Source organism: Trichomycterus rosablanca, chromosome 10, assembly GCF_030014385.1.
Source record: "Trichomycterus rosablanca isolate fTriRos1 chromosome 10, fTriRos1.hap1, whole genome shotgun sequence".
Taxonomy (NCBI): domain Eukaryota; kingdom Metazoa; phylum Chordata; class Actinopteri; order Siluriformes; family Trichomycteridae; genus Trichomycterus; species Trichomycterus rosablanca.
This window is the reverse complement of record NC_085997.1, coordinates 11,915,877-11,935,440: the sequence shown is the minus strand read 5'-3', so window position 1 is coordinate 11,935,440 and position 19,564 is coordinate 11,915,877. Positions and strand designations below refer to the sequence as shown.

At 41.4% G+C, this 19,564-nt stretch overlaps 1 protein-coding gene across 2 annotated transcripts in view; it reads left to right on the top strand.

Annotated features, from left to right (window-relative positions):
• thrab (thyroid hormone receptor alpha b) overlaps positions 1-19,564 on the top strand; it is a 261,868-nt gene that overhangs the window by 220,681 nt on the left and 21,623 nt on the right. The window contains exon 1 of one of the 2 annotated variants that reach the window (XM_063002835.1): positions 18,733-18,764. The exons of the other annotated variant lie outside the window; for it this stretch is intronic. Coding sequence (XP_062858905.1) covers positions 18,733-18,764 — 32 coding nt within the window. Of the gene's footprint in view, positions 1-18,732; positions 18,765-19,564 lie in introns of those variants that run through there. 2 annotated transcript variants of the gene reach the window in all.

Below are 19,564 nucleotides of genomic sequence, written 5' to 3'. Positions count from 1 at the left end.
ACGTTAAGTAACGATCACTAACTTTATCTACAAATACACTCTGAAGCTCAGCATTGTGTATAATTGTGTTGTGTAGTTGTCTGAATCAGCCAAGTAGTTTGTGTATGAGTGAACGTGACTGATGGCTGGTTTGTGAGGACATGATTGGGTTTGTAAGAGCTGGATGTGGGATTGAGTGTATTTGTAGATAGTCAGTGATCGTTACTTGGTTTTATTTAGGATTACTTCTAATTTATATTTTTTTACAACAGTGTCGATGTTCTGTGTACATTTTATTTTGTACTTTTTTGCTCTTCATAAATAAGGGGATGGATCAAATGATTATTGCATTTGCTTCTCAAAGTGTCTTGTGTCATGACCATCTGGAGTTAGACATCCCAGTAAATAAATATTAGATTTTTTAAAATCTGTTCCTAATTAGATAGGTTGAGCGTTGTGTCCTATTCTGTGCTCGACTAAGGCATTTGTGTGTTTTTGTATACCTGACTTAAAGCTGCTTCATAAGGTTTGCTGATTTTGTATTTCAGGATACTGTGTTGACTTTTGTACTAATACAGTGATCATTACAGTACTTGTAACACCTACAATATAGATACATACATCCACATGATTTATCACCATTATTTGTTATCCACATGCCACTTTATTATGCATGATTTATATTTGATTTTTCATAGACCTAGCAGGGTTTTTTTAGGGGTTCTTAATTGGAGACTGTAAAAGGTATAAGGGCATGTTCATCAGCACTTAAGAACAACTGAAAACATTAGTTTTGGTGATTTTGAAAGTGGATTTTACTGTTTCTCTAGTGTGATTGGCGAATTTTTAACCTGATGACCAGGATGTTATTTGCCATATTTTTGAACTTGTCTACACAGTAGATAACAGTTTATTTTAGTTATGGAATAACTAAAGCTATAGAATAATGTTATTTGGTTCAAGTATTGAACCAGCTTTTAACACAAGAAATGGGTGTTACAGGTGTCTGTGGATTCTATATTCTGTTTGACTTTTTGGCTTTTTCATTGGTAGATGGTGTACCTGATACTACAGTGACAAGAAGGAAAGTAGTTCGGAGGCCATGGACAACAAAGGAGGTCCTTGCTGTAATGAGGCATTTCAAATATCGGTCGTTTTCAAACCACAAAGGGTCGTTTGGCTTCAAAATTGGAGTGCGAGAAATGCAAGAAAGCAGAATTTCTCATTTTAGAAGGGCAAATTTTTTTGTTTAAAAAGTGTCTTAGATACTGTTTTTAAGATAGTTGTTCCTGTTGAAAACTACTTCCAATAGTCTCCTCACAAAAATCCCTTTTGATGGTTTTGAGTTCCATATCAAAGGGTGTGAATACTTATGTACCTATTATGTTTAAATGTTTACATTTTTAAAAGATTTACAAAAATGTCTGAAAACATGTTTTCTCTTTGTCATTATGGGTTATTTCGTGTAGATTTTTTAAAAAGAAAACTAAACTCAAATCGGATTTCGAATATGTCTGTAACGTAACAAAATGTGGGAAAAGTGAAGGGGTGTGAATACTTTCTGATGGCACTGTATATTTATATATTGATGACAGATTGGCCAAAACAAAGCTGTCTTTAAAATATTGGTTACATTAGATTGAAAAGACAGGCAGATTATGTGTCCTTTTATGCCTTTGATTGTCCTCTTAAGACAGTATCTGCTCATGTTTGTGTTTGTGTATGTGGTGTGTGCTGATAAACCATGCGTGTCCTTTTAAACACTCTTCAGGTCATGTCTCTCTAAGGCTGTAAAATGTCAGGTATATGATATTTCCATGATTTTAAAATAAAAAGGTGATTCTAATTTGGATGTATCTTTAGCAGGTTTAAATACATTTTTGGGAGTTACTTGCACATTGATAGCATATGTGGAAAGTGGTGTCCCCATAAAGTAGGTACTGAGTCAGGTGTCCTCATATACCATAATTACCAGTATGTGTGTGTGTGTGTGTGTGTGTGTAATGATTAGAAATGAATCTTGAGCCCCTGTGCAACCCCAGGAGAAAATTTGAAAATATAGAAAGCTCACACCCTCTGGTGCTAAACTGAGCATGCAATAAATGTTAAATCACAAGGCTGTAGTGTATTTTCTGCAGTACCAAGTAGTGTTGCAACACTTCATTAAACAAACTGCCCATTTACAGAAATGTAATTGTTTTCAGTGAAACTTGCTCAGACTCACCAAGCTGTTTGTGAATTCCTGTGTAGGCACGTAGCCCCAGGAGTCCAGGTAATTCAAATTATTATTACTGGGTTTTACTGTCACTGGTTCTGCAAGCTTGTTAATACAAACCCCATTTCCAGATAAGTTGGGACATTTTGTAAAATGCATTACAAACAAGTTTACCACTGTGTCACCTTTCCTATTAATCACACTTTTTAATGGTTTGGGAGTTGTGGTTACTAATAGTTAAAGTGGAATATTCTCTCATTCTTGCTTGATACAAACTTTCAGTTAGTCAACAGTCCATGGTCACTGTTGTCTGATTGTCTTCTTGACGATGTACCTTACATTTTTAATAGGAGACAGATATGGACTGCAGACAGGCCGGTCAAGCACACACACTCTGTGTCTACAAAGCCACACTGAATGAGGCCAGAGTGAATCCTGCTTTTATATCCAGGCATGATGCCCTCACCTGTTACCAATTCACCTGCTTATTGTGGAATGTTTTATAAGGACATAACTTGAATGTTCTGTACACTATGAACTCTTATTTTGCCTCTGCTCCAACTTTTTTAGTGCTTTGCAGGTATCAAATACCCAAATATTCTAACATTGGCAGGAATTAGGCTACTCACTGCAGTAATTTGACTCAGATGGACGTGTGTATATATACGTCCATCAATTTGAGTCAAATTACTGCAATGGGCAGCCAAATTCCTGCCCTATAAAATTGTTCCAAAACCACTGGCTGATTGTTTGAAGGATTTAGTTTTGGCTTCACAACACTTTATTCAGCATAAAGAAAGATTTTAGTGGGCAGGTTATTTTCCCAGCTGTTTTCTTATCTCCACATCCCTTAATTTGTGTACATTCATGCATTTGGTAGAAACTTTTTATGAATAGCAGCTTTTAAATTAGGTCAATTACACGTCAAGCATACAATAGTGACATTAAAAGGTAAAAGACTCAGTACTGTTGTTATGGATGAATTTTGATTTAAACTCACCACATTCAGGTCACCAGCACTAGTGTTTACCAACTGCACACTATATAGAAGAATTGGGGCACCTACACATTACACCTACAGGAGCTTTTATGACATCTTATTTTAAATAAAGGGAAGTGGTAGCTTAGCGGTTAAGGTACAGGACTAGTAATCAGAAGGTTGCTGGTTCAAGCCACACATCTGCTAGCTTGCCACTGTTGGGCCCTTGAGCAAGGCCCTCAACCCTCAATTGCTTGCAATGTATACCCTTGCTACCCTGACCCACCAGGCCCTCACCCACCTGGAAAACAAGGACTCCTACGTGAGGCTGTTGTTTCTGGACTTCAGTTCTGCATTTAATACCATCATCCCGCAGAAACTGGTGTCCAAGCTGGAATCATTGGGAACCTCCTCTTCCCTGTGTAACTGGGTCCTGGATTTCCTGACCTGCAGGCCTCAAAATGTCAGGATAAACAACGTCACATCCTCCACCATCATCCTGAACACCGGCTCCCCCCAGGGCTGTGTGCTCAGCCCACTACTGTACACACTCATGACCTACGACTGCAGAGCACACCACAAGAACAACCTCGTGGTCAAGTTCGCGGATGATACAGTGGTGGTCGGACTCATCACCCACGGAGACGAGTCGCCGTACAGGAAGGAGGTGGAGGACCTAACATGGTGGTGCAGAGACAACAACCTCATCCTCAATGTTCAGAAAACCAAGGAGATGGTTGTGGATTTCCGCAGGACTGGTACAACCCCTCCTCCTCTACTCATTGATGGATTAGCTGTGGAGATGATCCCCCCGTCAAGTACCTTGGGGTTCACCTGACTGACACGCTCACCTGGCATACCAACACCATGGCTGTCATAAAGAAGGCCAACCAACGCCTGTATTTCCTGAGGAAGCTGAGGAGAGCAGGTCTTCACACAGGCATCCTCAGGTCCTTCTACAGCTGTGTGGTGGAGAGCACCCTGACCACCTGCCTCACTGTGTGGTATGCTGGCTGCACTGTGGCAGAAAAGGAGGCGCTGCAGAGAGTGGTAAAGTCTGCACAGAGGGCCATCGGATGCAGCTTACCACCCATCGGGGCCATATACACAACCAGGTGTAAGGAAAGAGCCGCCTGCATCTTCCGTGACCCCACACACCCTGCACATGGACTTTTCACCCCCCTTCCCTCTGGTAGGAGGCTGCGCTGCATCCGAGCAAAAACAACAAGACTGAAAAACAGCTTCTTTCCGGATGCAATCAGACTGCTAAATTGCTCCACCCCTCATGTACTGTCTATGCACCAGTTACCTTAAACACCTGTGACCTGGTGCTGCCTTTTTCTGCTGCTATACTTTGAATCGTGCACTTTAGATCTGGATAAAGCTGCTGTAGTTCCTGTGCAATACTTGAATGTAAATGTAAATATTTAAAATTCCTATCTTAGTTATTTCTTCTAGTTTTTAAGTCTTAAGTTTATTTTTACTAAACATAGTTTCTCTTGCTATTTATTTTTTATTTGTTATTATGTTTACACACACCGAGACCTAAGTAACTGCATTTCGTTCTAATCATGTACATGGTTTTGAATGACAATAAAGCTAAGTCTGAGTCTGAGTCTGATGTATACTCTCAATTGTAAGTCGCTTTGGATAAAGGCGTCTGCTAAATGGTGAAAATGTAAATGTAAATCCATAGGCATCAGTATGATGTTGATTCCCTCCTTCGCAGCTATAACAGCTTCCACTCTTCTGAAAAGACTTTCTACAACATTTTGGAATGTGTTTGTAAAAACCTTTGCTTATTTATCAAGAGGGCGGCACGGTGGCTAAGTGGGTAACACTGCCGCCTCACAGCAAGAAGGTCCTGGGCTAGATCCCCAGGTGGAGCGGTCTGGGTCCTTTCTGTGTAGAGTTTGCATGTTCTCCTCGTGTATGTGTGAGTTTCCTCCGGGAGCTCCAGTTTCCTCCCACAGTCCAAAGACATGCAAGTGAGGTGAATTGGAGATACAAAATTGTCCATTACTGTGTTTGACATTAAACTTGTGAACTGATGAACCTTGTGTAACCAGTAACTACCATTTCTGTCATGAATGTAACCAAAGTGTGTAAAACATGACGTTAAAATCCTAATAAATAAAGTTAAGGGCTCTGTGCAGGTCTGTCTAGTTCTTTCGCACCAAACTCTTTATAGACCTTGCTTTTGCACTGGGGAGGAGTGGAACAACAAGGGACTCTCCCGAAACTTCCCACAAAGTTGAAAGCATACAATTGTCCAAAATGTCTTGGAACGCTGAAGCACTGAAACTAAGGGGCCCAGTATAACCCATGAAAAGCAACCCCCTGGCATTATCTCCATCCAACAACTTCTACAATTGGCACAGCGTCAAGCACGTAACATCCTCCTGACATTCGCCAAACCCAGATTATATGCTTCCAACTTTGCAGCATGACTGTGACCCTGTGAACAAAACAAGATGTAAAAAGACATAAAGAAAAGCTTGGTTTAATGAAAGTCTAGTGGCCTGCACAGAGCCCTGACCTCAGCCTCAATGAAGAGCTTTAAAATGAACTGGAACATCAAATGAGGTCACACAGGGGTCACTCTGTGTTTATACCATTAGTTTTTAAAATAGGATGTCCAACAAACTCATGGTCATGTCTCATGTCCAACTATCTTTTTCCCCTTCCTTTCCCCCCTTTCCACCTTCCTTTAAGGGTCTTGGTGCAGTTGTTTTTGTCTGCATCCATATAAGCTCTATGCTCACAACTACCCAAACGAATCACACCTAGGGAGAAAATGAAGATTTAACCAGACTAAGAAGTGCTGGTGTAAAAACACCCTTAGATTAATTTCATGTGGACACTCGTACACCGACGAGACATTACATTATGACCACTGACAGGTGAAGTGAATAACAGTGATTATCTGTTCATCACGGCACCTGTTAGTGGGTGGGATATATTAGGCAGCAAGTGAACATTTTATCCTTCAAGTTGATGTGTTAGAAGCAGGCAAAATAGACAAGTGTAAGAAATTGAGTTTGGCAAGAGCCAAATTGTGATGGCTAGACGACTAGGTCAGAGCATCTCCAAACCTGCAGCTCTTGTGGGGTGTTCCCGGTCTGCAGTGGTCAGTATCTATTAAAAGTGGTCCAAGTAAGGAACAGTGGTAAACCGGCGACAGGGTCATGGGCGGCCAAGGCTCATTGATGCACGTGGAAAGCGAAGGCTGGCCCGTGTGGTCTGATCCAACAATGAGCTACTGTAGCTTAAATTACTGAAGAAGTTAATGCTGGTTCTGATAGAAAGGTGTCAGAATACACAGTGCATCACAGTTTGTTTTGGTAGCAAAAGGGGGACACAATATTAGGAAGGTGGTCATAATGGTATGCCTGATAAGATCGTATATTATCATTTACAGTGTATCACAAAAGTGAGTACACCCCTCACATTTCTGCAAATATTTCATTATATCTTTTCATGGGACAACACTATAGACATGAAACTTGGATATAACTTAGAGTAGTCAGTGTACAACTTGTATAGCAGTGTAGATTTACTGTCTTCTGAAAATAACTCAACACACAGCCATTAATGTCTAAATAGCTGGCAACATAAGTGAGTACACCCCACAGTGAACATGTCCAAATTGTGCCCAAATGTGTCGTTGTCCCTCCCTGGTGTCATGTGTCAAGGTCCCAGGTGTAAATGGGGAGCAGGGCTGTTAAATTTGGTGTTTTGGGTACAATTCTCTCATACTGGCCACTGGATATTCAACATGGCACCTCATGGCAAAGAACTCTCTGAGGATGTGAGAAATAGAATTGTTGCTCTCCACAAAGATGGCCTGGGCTATAAGAAGATTGCTAACACCCTGAAACTGAGCTACAGCATGGTGGCCAAGGTCATACAGCGGTTTTCCAGGACAGGTTCCACTCGGAACAGGCTTCGCCAGGGTCGACCAAAGAAGTTGAGTCCACGTGTTCGGCGTCATATCCAGAGGTTGGCTTTAAAAAATAGACACATGAGTGCTGCCAGCATTGCTGCAGAGGTTGAAGACGTGGGAGGTCAGCCTGTCAGTGCTCAGACCATACGCCGCACACTGCATCAACTCGGTCTGCATGGTCGTCATCCCAGAAGGAAGCTGACGCACAAGAAAGCCCGCAAACAGTTTGCTGAAGACAAGCAGTCCAAGAACATGGATTACTGGAATGCCCTGTGGTCTGACGAGACCAAGATAAACTTGTTTGGCTCAGATGGTGTCCAGCATGTGTGGCGACGCCCTGGTGAGAAGTACCAAGACAACTGTATCTTGCCTACAGTCAAGCATGGTGGTGGTAGCATCATGGTCTTGGGCTGCATGAGTGTTGCTGGCACTGGGGAGCTGCAGTTCATTGAGGGAAACATGAATTCCAACATGTACTGTGACATTCTGAAACAGAGCATGATCCCCTCCCTTCGAAAACTGGGCCTCATGGCAGTTTTCCAACAGGATAACGACCCCAAACACAACCTCCAAGATGACAACTGCCTTGCTGAGGAAGCTGAAGGTAAAGGTGATGGACTAAACCCAATTGAGCACCTGTGGCGCATCCTCAAGTGGAAGGTGGAGGAGTTCAAGGTGTCTAACATCCACCAGCTCCATGATGTCATCATGGAGGAGTGGAAGAGGATTCCAGTAGCAACCTGTGCAGCTCTGGTGAATTCTATGCCCAGGAGGGTTAAGGCAGTGCTGGATAATAATGGTGGTCACACAAAATATTGACACTTTGGGCACAATTTGGACATATTCACTGTGGGGTGTACTCACTTATGTTGCCAGCCATTTAGACATTAATGGCTGTGTGTTGAGTTATTTTCAGAAGACAGTAAATCTACACTGCTATACAAGTTGTACACTGACTACTCTAAGTTATATCCAAGTTTTATTTCTTTAGTGTTGTCCCATGAAAAGATATAATAAAATATTTGCAGAAATGTGAGGGGTGTACTCACTTTTGTGATACACTGTACCTTCATGATATGGATTCCAAATTTGCACTTTTCACATTTAAGTGAGCTCAAGTTCTATTAGGAACCCTTAAAATCAGGTGAACTTAAGTTTCTTGCTGTTTTCCTGGGAATTATTGGCTGTAACCGCCTTCTCTAGGTGTCGGCATGAAAGGTGGAAGCGTGGTCCTCTGTACATTCTGAGGCTCTGTAAGAATCCCTCTGTCTGGTGTGTGCTAGTCTTTTAGGGAACTTTAGTGGTGTATTTAAAAAGAAGTCGTAGTAAATTGTATCTCCAGCACTGGAGCAGACAAGTAAAGTCTACTGGTAGCATCAGACGGGAGACTTTTAATCCTAACAAAAACATTTGTTACACTGTTTACTAATTAGTGCTTGTGTCTAATAACAGTCATCAATTTACACTTGAAGCAACTTTCCATCTGACTGTCTCTTTGTGTAATGGAAGGGCACGTGGTTGGCGGATTGTGCCAGCACTAAATTCGACTGAAGCTAAATTAAGCCTGCAGTGAGTCAGTAAATGAGCGAGACTGAGAGTGGATGTAGATGTAGTAGAAATTTTATCTTTATCTGATCGATCAGAATAATGTTCAGTATGAGCAACTGATTCTCAGTCACAGTTAAAACTTGTATATTACAATTCCCAATAATCCACAAACATCAACATTACTACATTTGCGCTTTCAATTTTTAGCCCTATTTACTGATCGTATTTCAAGTGTCAACCCCCTCTCATGGACTCTTGGATATTTTGGCTTTTGCAGTCTTAATCCAAAATTGAAAACATAAAAACACATGTACATCCATGCATTTGGTAGAAACATGTATACGTAGCAACTTATCAAAGAAACATGTAGAAACATGTATACACAGCAGCTTGTATACTATCTGTCTGTCCTACAAATGAGGTAGAGTAGCAATCCAAGCACGCAGCTGTGCCATTAAAAAGACGAAGGCTGAAAGGCGGTTCTCTCAGTAATTGTTGATTTGAGCTCACCACGTTCAGATCACCAGCACAGAACTGATTAGGGAAGTTACAGTTACAGTCTTAAAATATATATGGTTTGGTAACATGACACATGAATGCTATTCCTGGGGTGGGGGGGGGGGGGGGGTGTTGGTGATAGGGTGGTGACAAATGTTACTTAAAACTTAACTGTGCTAAAAAAGAAGCCTTATGTTAACCATGGCCAGAAGCGGCTTTGACTTCTCTGGGCTCTGAGGCATCTAAGATGGACCATGACACAGTGGAAACGTGTATTGTGGTCAGATGAATCAGCATTCCAGGTCTTTTTTGGAAAAATATGGACGCCGTGTGCTCTGGACCAAAGATGAAAAGGACTGATCCAGACTGTTATCAGCAAAAAGTCCAAAAGCCAGGGTCTGTCATGGTATGGGGCTGTGTCAGTGCCCTTGACAAAGGTCATTTACACTTCTGTGATGGCAGCATTAATGCAGAAAAGTACATTGAGATCTTAGAGCAACATATGCTGCCCTCAAGACGTCATCTTTTCCAGGGACGTCCATGCATTTTTCAACAAGACAATGCAAAACCACATGCTGCACACATTTCAAAGGCATGGCTGTGGAAGAAAAGGGTATGGGTACTGGACTGGCCTGCCTGCAGTCCTGATCTGTCCTCAATAGAGAATGTGTGGAGAATTTTGAAAGGAAAAGTGTTACAACGACGACCCCGTACTGTTGCACATCTTAAGACGTGTTTGCAGGAAGAATAAAATAATAAAATAAAATAATAACAAAATAAAAGCTGAAACACTAAATCACTTGGTCTCCTCGGTGCCAAACTGTCTTTTAAGTGTGGTGAAAAGAAATGGCAACATTACAAATTGGTAAATGCTTTACTGTCTCAACTTTTGTTTGGAATGTGTTGCAGGCCTGAAATGCAGGAATGGATGTTTATTAATAAATGAAATGAAGTTGAGCAGATAAAACATGAAATATTCAGGTTCATCCTGTCTGCAATCAAATAAAAGTCAAAGAAAATGTAAGAAACTCTGTGTTTTTTTTTTATTATTTGCTTTTTCCATGCTGTCCCAACTTTTTCTGATTTGGGGTTGTAGATGAATAAAGTTGCTTAATTGTGGTCAGGGTCACAGTGCATTCTACTGGTAGGACATCGTTTCATGTCCCTAGACAGACAGACAGAGAAAGACAGACAGATAGACAGACACACATACACACAGACAGACAGCTAGACATACTTTATTTATCTTGAGGGAAATTACTGAAAGGCAGCCGTAGTTCTGCCCCAATTGTAGTTTGGTATTTCTATTAAAGCAATTAACTACTTATTGCGCTACTTAAAGCACACAAACTTTTATAATAAGTGAGAGTTTTGTTCTACATTTACATTTAGCCAGAGCTTTTATTCAGAGTGAATTACAAAATGTACAAAACAGCTAAGTGTGCAACACTGTAAAGTACTCAGAATAACCTGTATTACCAGATGAACCAAAGCCTGGGACCAAATTATAAATGGTCCGTGTTAGGACTTCAGACTCACTGGGCTGTTCTCACTAGCAATAAAAGCTTATTCCACTCAGTCAGGATGCTAAAACAGTACGATCTTATCTTACAAGCATGCTTAGATCTCTGAGAAGGACAAGCCAGTAGCCTGCAGCTAAAGATCTGAGCTGGTGTGTACTTCTGAAGAACCTAGCAGAACCTTTTGAGGCCTGAAAAGGAAGTACACAAGCTTTAAACTGTGACCAGTGAAGTATTTTCAGTAAAGAAGACCATTAGTAAAGTTTGTTATAAACAGTTATAAACATCTGTGCCGACATAAACTGTATTACTCAACTTTTTTTTTTGGGGGTTTGATAACTGAAGACACTAATCATTGCAGTTTTGCAAGTACTGTTTTTGTTCATTCTATGTCGTGCATGAAATGATTAAATTTGGGGTTTGATTTACGCCACCATGATCAAGACAATTCATAAGTGTTTCCATATTTAGCTGCATTAGTGTGTAATAAACTGACTGACTAATCAGTAATAAAATGTGTGTTATGATTATTTGGTTCATATTTAATCATCAGCATCATTAATTATCATCCACGTCCTCTTCCTCATTTACCTTTAGTTGTTCTAAGCATGATTGTCTCCAGCAGTGCTGCTGTGTCTTGTCCACTCATACCAGCACAACACACACTAACATACCACCACCATGTCAGTGTCACTGCAGTGCTGAGAATCATCCACCACTTAAATAATACTTGCTATGTGGTGGTCCTGTGGGGGTCCTGACCATTGAAGAACAGCATGAAAGGGGGCTAACGAAGCATGCAGAGAAACAGATGGACTACAGTCAGTAATTGTAGAACTACAAAGTGCTTCTATATGGTAAGTGGAGCTGATAAAATGGACAGTAAGTGTAGAAACAAGGAGGTGGTTTTAATGTTATGGCTGATTGGTGTATATTGCATATCACTTTATCCTGGTCAGGGTCACGGTGGGTCCGATTCTACCTGGAATACCCTGAACAGGGTGCCAATCCATTTTTACAGAAGTAAATGTATGTTAAAAAAAACATAACAGGTTGTGTGTGTATGTAAGGGTTAATATTGCATGTGGTGGCAGAAATACAGGGTTCATCTGCCCTATGTTCATCTTAATCCCATCTTCTTTTCTCAATCTCTGTTCTATACTGGGATTACTGCTACACACTCAGACACAGTGTACACTCACAGTAACACACACACAGTGTACACTCACAGTAACACACACACAGTGTAAACTCACAGTAACACACACAGTGTAAACTCACAGTAACACTCAAACTCAAAAGAAGCTTTATTGGCATGACAAATAAGGACATTCGTATTGCCAAAGCAAGTTACAGAGAAATATTAAAAATAACAATAAGAAAGAACAAAAATATACAGAAGTTACATGTGCAAAAAATATTATAAAATAGAATAAAAAAACAGTGCAAAATAATAACAATAAAAATGATAATATTTACAATAATGAGGTAGTAAAACAATCAGTTTGTGTGTGCGTGTGCCTGTGCGTGTGCATGTGTGTGTGTGAGACATGGTCACCCACTGTCTCTCACCTGATGGCAGGTGTGTGTGTAGAGTGCTGCTAGTGTGCAGCTCTCTCTGTGCTCCCCCAGTAGGTGGGGCAGTTTGTCAGGGTCCGGGAGGGAGGTGAAGTTGGGGATGATGTTATTAAATTTAGGGAAGAACTGGGAGCGGATGTGGTGGTACTTGGTACACTGGGTGAGGAAGTGCAGCTCCGTCTCTACTGTACTGAGAGTGCAGTGCTGACACAACCTCTCCTCCTGGGGCAGCCAGGACCGGGTGTGTCGCCCCGTCTCCACGGCCAGGTCGTGTGCGCTCAGTCTGTACCTCGTCAGGGTGTTTCTTAATTTAGGGTGGGATACTGTGCTCAGATAATCTGCTGCACTGTAGTGTCTGTTTAGGGCCAAATAACACTGCATTTTACTTTGAACTTTAGTTTCAGTTTCCCAATAATTTAGATATTTAGTTCTGAGTCTTTGTGTAATTTGGTTTATTCTGATTGGGTTTGCAGATTTCTCCTGTTCCTGAGTCTTTATGGTGTTAGTGTGTGTTAGTGGTGTGTCGGCGTGTGTTGGTAACGTGTCTGTGTGTTTTAGTGGTGTATCGGTGTGTGTTAGTGGTGTATCGGTGCAGTGACTCAGGACCAGTTGGATCAGGGGACTGGTATGTTTGCTCAGCTCTTGGTGTTTCAGGGCTTTATAATGATAAGATTGGGGGTCGCTCTTATTTAGATAGTTCCAGAAATTGATTGCTCTTCTCTGTATGTTGATAATTAGTGGAAATCGGCCTAATTCTGCCCTGCACACATTGTTCGTGGTGTGTGTGTGCACCTTTAGGATGCTTTTACAGAACTCTTGAGTGCAGGGTCTCTAATGGATGTTTGTCCCAATTATGGAATTGATGGTGTGTAAGCGAACCCCAAACTTCACTGCCATATAGAGCAATCGGTTCAATTATTGATTCAAAAATTTTAAGCCAGATTCGAATTGGAATTTCTACGAATGTGTGTCGTTTTATGGTGTAGAAGGCCCTGCGAGCTTTTTCTCTCAGTTCATTTACTGCCGGTTTAAAGTTTCCTGTTGAACTAATGTTCAGTCCGAGGTAAGTATAATCTTTAGTGTGCTCAATTTCATGATGTCCTAATTTAAATGTGTGTTTGGTTCCTGAGATCTGGCTCTTTTCTGGAAGGTCATAATTTTGGTCTTTTTAAGGTCTTTTTGGTCTTTTTGCAGCAGTACAGTCAGACCTGGGCCCTGACAGTGTAAACTCACAGTAACACACACACAGTGTACACTCACAGTAAACACACACACAGTGTACACTCACAGTAACACACACACAGTGTACACTCACAGTAACACACAGTGTACACTCACAGTAACACTCACAGTAAACACACACAGTGTACACTCACAGTAACACTCACAGTAACACACACACAGTGTACACTCACAGTAAACACACACACAGTGTACACTCACAGTAACACACACACAGTGTACACTCACAGTAACACACAGTGTACACTCACAGTAACACTCACAGTAAACACACACAGTGTACACTCACAGTAACACTCACAGTAACACACACACAGTGTACACTCACAGTAACACACACACAGTGTACACTCACAGTCAACACACACAGTGTACACTCACAGTAACACACACAGTGTACACTCACAGTAACACACACACAGTGTACACTCACAGTAACACACACAGTGTACACTCACAGTAACACACACACAGTGTACACTCACAGTAACACACACAGTGTACACTCACAGTAACACACACACAGTGTACACTCACAGTAACACACACACAGTGTACACTCACAGTAACACACACACAGTGTACACTCACAGTAACACACACACAGTGTACACTCACAGTAACACACACAGTGTACACTCACAGTAACACACACACAGTGTACACTCACAGTAACACACACACAGTGTACACTCACAGTAACACACACACAGTGTATGCTCACAGTAAACACACACAGTGTACACTCAGAGTAACACACACATAGTGTACACTCACAGTAACACACACACAGTGTACACTCACAGTAACACACACATAGTGTACACTCACTGTAACACTCACAGTAACACACACACAGTGTACGCTCACAGTAAACACACACAGTGTACACTCACAGTAACACTCACAGTAACACACACACAGTGTACGCTCACAGTAAACACACACAGTGTACACTCACAGTAACACTCACAGTAACACACACACAGTGTACGCTCACAGTAAACACACACAGTGTACACTCACAGTAAACACACAGTGTACACTCACAGTAACACACACACAGTGTACACTCACAGTAACACACACACAGTGTACGCTCACAGTAAACACACACAGTGTACGCTCACAGTAACACACACACAGTGTACACTCACAGTAACACACACAGTGTACACTCACAGTAAACACACACAGTGTACACTCACAGTAACACACACACAGTGTACACTCACAGTAGCACACACACAGTTTACACTCACAGTAAACACACAGAGTGTACACTCACAGTAACACACACAGTGTACACTCACAGTAACACACACACAGTGTACACTCACAGTAAACACACACAGTGTACACTCACAGTAACACACACAGTGTACACTCACAGTAACACACACACACAGTGTACACTCACAGTAACACTCACAGTAACACACACAGTGTACACTCACAGTAAACACACACAGTGTACACTCACAGTAACACACACACAGTGTACACTCACAGTAAACACACACAGTGTACACTCACAGTAACACACACACAGTGTACACTCACAGTAAACACACACAGTGTACACTCACAGTAACACACACACAGTGTACACTCACAGTAACACACACACAGTGTACACTCACAGTAACACACACATAGTGTACACTCACTGTAACACTCACAGTAACACACTCACAGTGTACACTCACAGTAAACACACACAGTGTACACTCACAGTAACACACACACAGTGTACACTCACAGTAAACACACACAGTGTACACTCACAGTAACACACACACAGTGTACACTCACAGTAACACACACACAGTGTTCACTCACAGTAACACACACACAGTGTACACCCACAGTAACACACACAGTGTACACTCACAGTAACACACACAGTGTACACTCACAGTAACACACACACAGTGTACACTCACAGTAACACACACACAGTGTACACTCACAGTAACACACACACAGTGTATGCTCACAGTAAACACACACAGTGTACACTCAGAGTAACACACACATAGTGTACACTCACAGTAACACACACACAGTGTACACTCACAGTAACACACACATAGTGTACACTCACTGTAACACTCACAGTAACACACACACAGTGTACGCTCACAGTAAACACACACAGTGTACACTCACAGTAACACTCACAGTAACACACACACAGTGTACGCTCACAGTAAACACACACAGTGTACACTCACAGTAACACTCACAGTAACACACACACAGTGTACGCTCACAGTAAACACACACAGTGTACACTCACAGTAAACACACAGTGTACACTCACAGTAACACACACACAGTGTACACTCACAGTAACACACACACAGTGTACGCTCACAGTAAACACACACAGTGTACGCTCACAGTAACACACACACAGTGTACACTCACAGTAACACACACAGTGTACACTCACAGTAAACACACACAGTGTACACTCACAGTAACACACACACAGTGTACACTCACAGTAGCACACACACAGTTTACACTCACAGTAAACACACACAGTGTACACTCACAGTAACACACACAGTGTACACTCACAGTAACACACACACAGTGTACACTCACAGTAAACACACACAGTGTACACTCACAGTAACACACACAGTGTACACTCACAGTAACACACACACACAGTGTACACTCACAGTAACACTCACAGTAACACACACAGTGTACACTCACAGTAAACACACACAGTGTACACTCACAGTAACACACACACAGTGTACACTCACAGTAAACACACACAGTGTACACTCACAGTAACACACACACAGTGTACACTCACAGTAACACACACACAGTAACACACACACAGTGTACACTCACAGTAACACACACATAGTGTACACTCACTGTAACACTCACAGTAACACACTCACAGTGTACACTCACAGTAAACACACACAGTGTACACTCACAGTAACACACACACAGTGTACACTCACAGTAAACACACACAGTGTACACTCACAGTAACACACACACAGTGTACACTCACAGTAACACACACACAGTGTTCACTCACAGTAACACACACACAGTGTACACCCACAGTAACACACACAGTGTACACTCACAGTAACACACAGTGTACACTCACAGTAACACACACACAGTGTTCACTCACAGTAAACACACACAGTGTACACTCACAGTAACACACACACAGTGTACACTCAGAGTAACACACACACAGTGTACACTCACAGTAACACACACACAGTGTACACTCACAGTAACACACACACAGTGTTCACTCACAGTAACACACACACAGTGTACACCCACAGTAAACACACACAGTGTACACTCACAGTAACACACACACAGTGTACACTCACAGTAACACACACACAGTGTACACTCACAGTAACACACACACAGTGTACACTCACAGTAACACACACACAGTGTTCACTCACAGTAACACACACACAGTGTACACCCACAGTAAACACACACATTGTACACTCACAGTAACACATAGATACTTACCATGTGTTACAAAACAGCAAATAAGAGTTAGAAAAGCTTTTTGCACCCATTCGAAATTTTGGTCAGTGTTAATGTGATTTCATCTCCAAAATTAATTGAGATCAGATGACTGGGAAGGACACTGGAGTGCACTGTACTCATGGTCATGGAACCAGCTAAAGATGACTGGTGCAACTATGATGCAAAAAGTAGCCATTATAAGATCCAGCCTACTATGAGAACCAAAAGTTTCTGGTTCAAGACCCACCGTCAAGATACCACTGTTGGGCCCCTAGGCAAGACCCTTAACTCTCAAGTTTTTTGAATTGTTTAGCCACAATTATAAATTGCTTAGAATAAAGGAAGCATCTGCTAAATGCCGTAAGTGCAAATGTAAATTGTGCCCATGTAGGGATGCACATGATCAGCAGCAATGCACGTGTGTGAGAAAAACATTTCTTACACTATTACAGCACCACTTTTTTACACACTTTAAAAAGGTCAAACTGGGTCAAAGTTTAATCTAATTGAACTTAAGAGTGCAGCACCAAGCAGTACAAACTAGTGTCAAAGCGGCAAAACTGCACGGTGCTCAATGCTCAAGGTGGCACAGCAGCAAAGTAAGCAGCGCTGCCTCAATCCATAGAACAGTAGCTCAGCCACACAAAAGCGGTTTTGCTTTGTATCATGTGAATGCAGCCTAAGAAAAGAAAGTACAACTAATCAACACTAAAGCAAAAGGTAAAAAATTTAAAGTAAAGGTTTAAGTGCAACGCTGTAGTCTGACAGGCAGGACTACCTATTCATATTCACAATATTCACTATAAGTTCATGTTGCTGGAAAAAGAGGTGCAAAAGTACAAGAATTGAAGCAAAACAAACTACAACATTGTTTTGCTCCTTATTTACTTGAACTTTTTTAGCCACCACCAAGAAACCACTGCTGGGCCCCTAAGCAAGGCTCATAACTCTCAAGTGCTTGAATTGTTCGGCCACAGATGAAAGTTGCTTAGGATTAAAGCATCTGCTAAATTGTGGCCATGTAGGGGTGCACATGATCAGCAGCGATGCTCAAACAGGCTGTGATTAAACAATGCTCGATTGGTATCAAGGGGTCACATGTGCGCACGAAAAAAATATTTTCACACTATTACAGCACCACAGCCTGCTGTTGACATCAGGCAGGATGGGGTTATGGATTCATGTTGTTCTGCTGAATTCTGACCCTACCATCCGGATTTTGCAGTAGAAAACCAGACTTATCAGACCAGGCAATGTAAAAAGGAGTAAAAAAGCCATATGATCTTCTGCCATTGTAGTCCATGCAGTCTGAGCTGATATCATTAATAAATAATAGTAATATATAATATATTGTGCACATAATGTCCTCATAAAATTATAGCAAATTAAATGTAGATCCATGATGCATTGAATTAGGATTTATGAGCCGGAATCGATGGGAGATTGAGGCAGACAGTCAGGAGAGATTCGTTAGAGATAGAAGCATCCAAAATACAGGGGTGGTGTGTGTGTGTGTGGTTTTTTTTGGGTGGGGTGGGGTGGGGGGTTATGTAAGAGAAGAGAGAGTGAGTGGATTATAGCAGTCTGAGCTCCGTCAGTGTGTTTGCTTAGCTCAGTTCATAAAGGAGTGACGTTTTGGGTGCTGAAGTAAAAGCTAGCACTGATCTTTGCTTCACTCATGCATATACTTCACTCTCACTGCGTCATCAGGTAAGATTCCCAACACACACACACACACACACACACACACACACACACACTTGCTATTGTATGCACACACATATGCACTTACACTCATGTATACAAACTCATGCACACACATACACAAACACACTATCGCCCATATACACACTTATATAAACAATACACACACTCATGCACACACACTCACATTCATATAAACAACATACGCATTCACACGCATGCATACACTTACACACACTAATACAAACAACATACACACCGACACACAGAAATACACACACACTTATACACATATACATACACTTATGCATATACACACACACACACACACACACACACAATCTCAGTGCATACAATTATTCATACATACTTTCACACTCTCCTTCCCACACACAAACTCATATACACACACTTGTATCCACAACTGTTTCTGAACTGTTTGTTAAGTCGATGCTTAGCTGTGCTGAAGTAGAACTGTGTGTACTGTACGATTGTAAATCCTGATAAAATATTACAATCTGGATCTCTTTATTAACCAGATAAGAATCACATAGCAGTTTATTTTTAGCTGTGTACTTTTACATGAAAACAAGAAAAGTAAAGTACATTATACAATCACATTATTTAATTTTAAGGCTAATTTCACTTTGTTCACTGTGAGGCTGGGCTCATACTGGCACTTATTGTGGACTTTGTGCCTTTTTGCTTGGTGCCCTGGTGGCTGTACAACTGAGCACCTAGCTTGAAAACATTACACAATAACTGACTGGCATTATTGACACTTTATACACTTTTATCAGATGCAT